At 47.8% G+C, this 2,500-nt stretch overlaps 1 protein-coding gene across 1 annotated transcript in view; it reads right to left on the minus strand.

Annotated features, from left to right (window-relative positions):
• flncb (filamin C, gamma b (actin binding protein 280)) overlaps positions 1-2,500 on the minus strand; it is a 91,785-nt gene that overhangs the window by 33,948 nt on the left and 55,337 nt on the right. The window contains 5 exon segments of the mRNA XM_031582300.2: positions 59-219; positions 512-635; positions 803-946; positions 1,217-1,330; positions 1,624-1,817. Of these exon segments, the coding sequence (XP_031438160.1) occupies positions 59-219; positions 512-635; positions 803-946; positions 1,217-1,330; positions 1,624-1,817 (737 nt within the window).

Genomic DNA, 2,500 nt, shown 5'->3' on the forward strand with positions numbered 1-2,500 from the left:
CTACTTGATGGCTTGAGGGCATGAGAGGGGTGGTGCTGACGGTGCTGACGGTGCTGACCTGGTCTGCAAACAGCACCATGATGGTGTAGCGTCCGGAACCAGGGGGGGTGTACTTCACAGTGAACGTGTCATTGTCGTTCTTGATGATGTCAAAGTCGATGTCCGCCTCTGCGGGTCCCACCACACCTGGAGCGCATTTGATCCCGATGCTCACGTCCCCTTCAGAACCGGAAAGACAACGCAACGTAAGTAGAACAGGTGTTTTTTCAGGTGTGACTAGATGTTCAGAGGTGCTTAGTACCTCTAAGGTGAGTCCAGGTGTGCTCAAATGTTTTGATGAGTGTTCAGCTGCTTTAAGCTGTCTTGGAGATATACTCATGAGATATGTTCAGAGATTCCTGAATGCCCAAATGTGTTCAGATGTGCCAGGATATGTCCAAGTATGTTCAGGTTCTTTCAGGTGATCTCAGGTACATTCAGGTGTGTTACTGTGTGTGGTGTGCAGTCTGACCTTGCCCTGCATCGCTGCAGTCTACGGTGAAGTAGGTGGGCTCGTTGGCCTTCAGTCCAGTCTTGTCCACTCCGGGACCATACACCTTCACATTCTCTGGGTGACTGCCCTCTCCGATGGTCACCTGACATCCATCAACCAATTACATGAACACTCCATGTTCACACTACTACTATTACTATTACAGTCCAAAATACTGAAGCAGTTTATAAAATCTGTTTGGCTAGATTTGATACAGATGTCTGTGTTGTGTATGTGTGTGCGTGCGTGTGGGTGTTAGTGTCGTCTTACCCTGAAGGGGCTGTTGGGAACGTTGACCTCTCCCCAGGTAATGATGATGGTGTGTTTGATGGCTTTGGTGGGAACATACACACAGAGGTAGGTGCTGTCGCCATTATCAGTGATCTGAATGTCAATGGGGAAGCCCTCTGCATCCTGTGCCACACCCAAACATAAAAAACAAGCAAACACACACACACACACACACACACACACACACACACACACACACACACACACACACACAGATTCACTTTGATGAAACCTGGGGTGAACTGTAAAACACACAAATTCAATAAATCTGCACATGCCCCGTCCAAAAAATATCCACACACTTTTTCTTTTCATGCGCTGACAAATGTTATTTGTAATTGTACTCCCTCGGCCATAAGGAGCCGAGCTGAGAAGCTGTGCTTTAGACCGCACCTGAGCGTAGATCCTGAGTTGGCCGCTGCCAGCCGCCTGAGCGTCTATGGTGAACTCCGCAGGTTTGTTGACAATGCAGCCTGTCGGCTCCAGGCCTGGTCCAGAACACTGCACCTGCAGGAGGAGGAGGAGTAAAGCAATGTCAATCAGCATGTCACATGATCAGAAACCACCAATCATAAAACACAGATCACATGTAGGCCAAAGCAGCATAGAAAACCTTGCAATCCCTTGATACAGACTACTTTAACCTATGTATAAGTGTGGGGAAACTACCATAGAGATCTGTATCCCTTGATACAGACTACTTTAACCTATGTATAAGTGTGGGGGACTACCATAGAGATCTGTATCCCTTGATACAGACTACTTTAACATATACGTACAAGTGTGAGGGAGCTGTTTACCTTCTCAGGGAAGACGTCATTGGCTGCGGGGAGGATGTGAGCTATGAAGGGGCTGTCCTTAATGTCCTCGTCGTCACAGATGACGTGAACGGCGTAGTCGCCAGGCTCCGTAGGCCAGTAGCGCATGTCACACGAGCCATCGCCCTTGTCATCACACTCGATCTTAGCCTGGGACGGGCCCTCGATAGAGAAGCCTACACACACACACACACACACACAGACACACACACACACACACACACACACACACACACACACACACACACACACACACACACACACACACACACACACACACATAAACAACACAAGGGTACACAGATGAAATCAGGTACTCACACAAACATAAGCAAACTAGAAAAAAGACAAACTCATTTTCCAAGAGAATCTCAGGTGAAAAGTTGCTGTATACAATTGTACACATAAAAACACATGGTTTGTGTTCAGAAAGAGCCTTCAGAGGTGTGTGTGTGTGTGTGTGTGTGTACATGTTTGTGCGTGTGTGTGTTTGTGTTTGTGTGTCTGCGCATGTGTGTGTGTGCGCCTGTGTGTGTGTGTGCGTGTGCATGTATGTGTTAAGCTCAAGGGACTGGGAAATGGTTTACTGGCTTCACATTCAAGCCCACTTACTGCGCTAACACCCCATAAACACTCATCAGCATGGCTAAAAAGGCCCTGGGACATGGAAAATAGAGTGAGAGACAGACAGAGAGAGAGAGAGTGTGAGAGAGAGAGTGTGTGAGAGAGAGAGAGAGAGGGAAAATGGAGGAGAGAGAGGAGAGAGAGAGAGAGACAGAGACAGTGAGAGTGAAAGGGAGAGAGAGACAGAGAAAGAGAAAGAGAGAGAGAGAAACAGAGAGATGAGGAGGAGAAGATA

The sequence above is a fragment of the Clupea harengus genome, chromosome 16 (assembly GCF_900700415.2).
Source record: "Clupea harengus chromosome 16, Ch_v2.0.2, whole genome shotgun sequence".
NCBI classification, from domain to species: Eukaryota; Metazoa; Chordata; class Actinopteri; order Clupeiformes; family Clupeidae; genus Clupea; species Clupea harengus.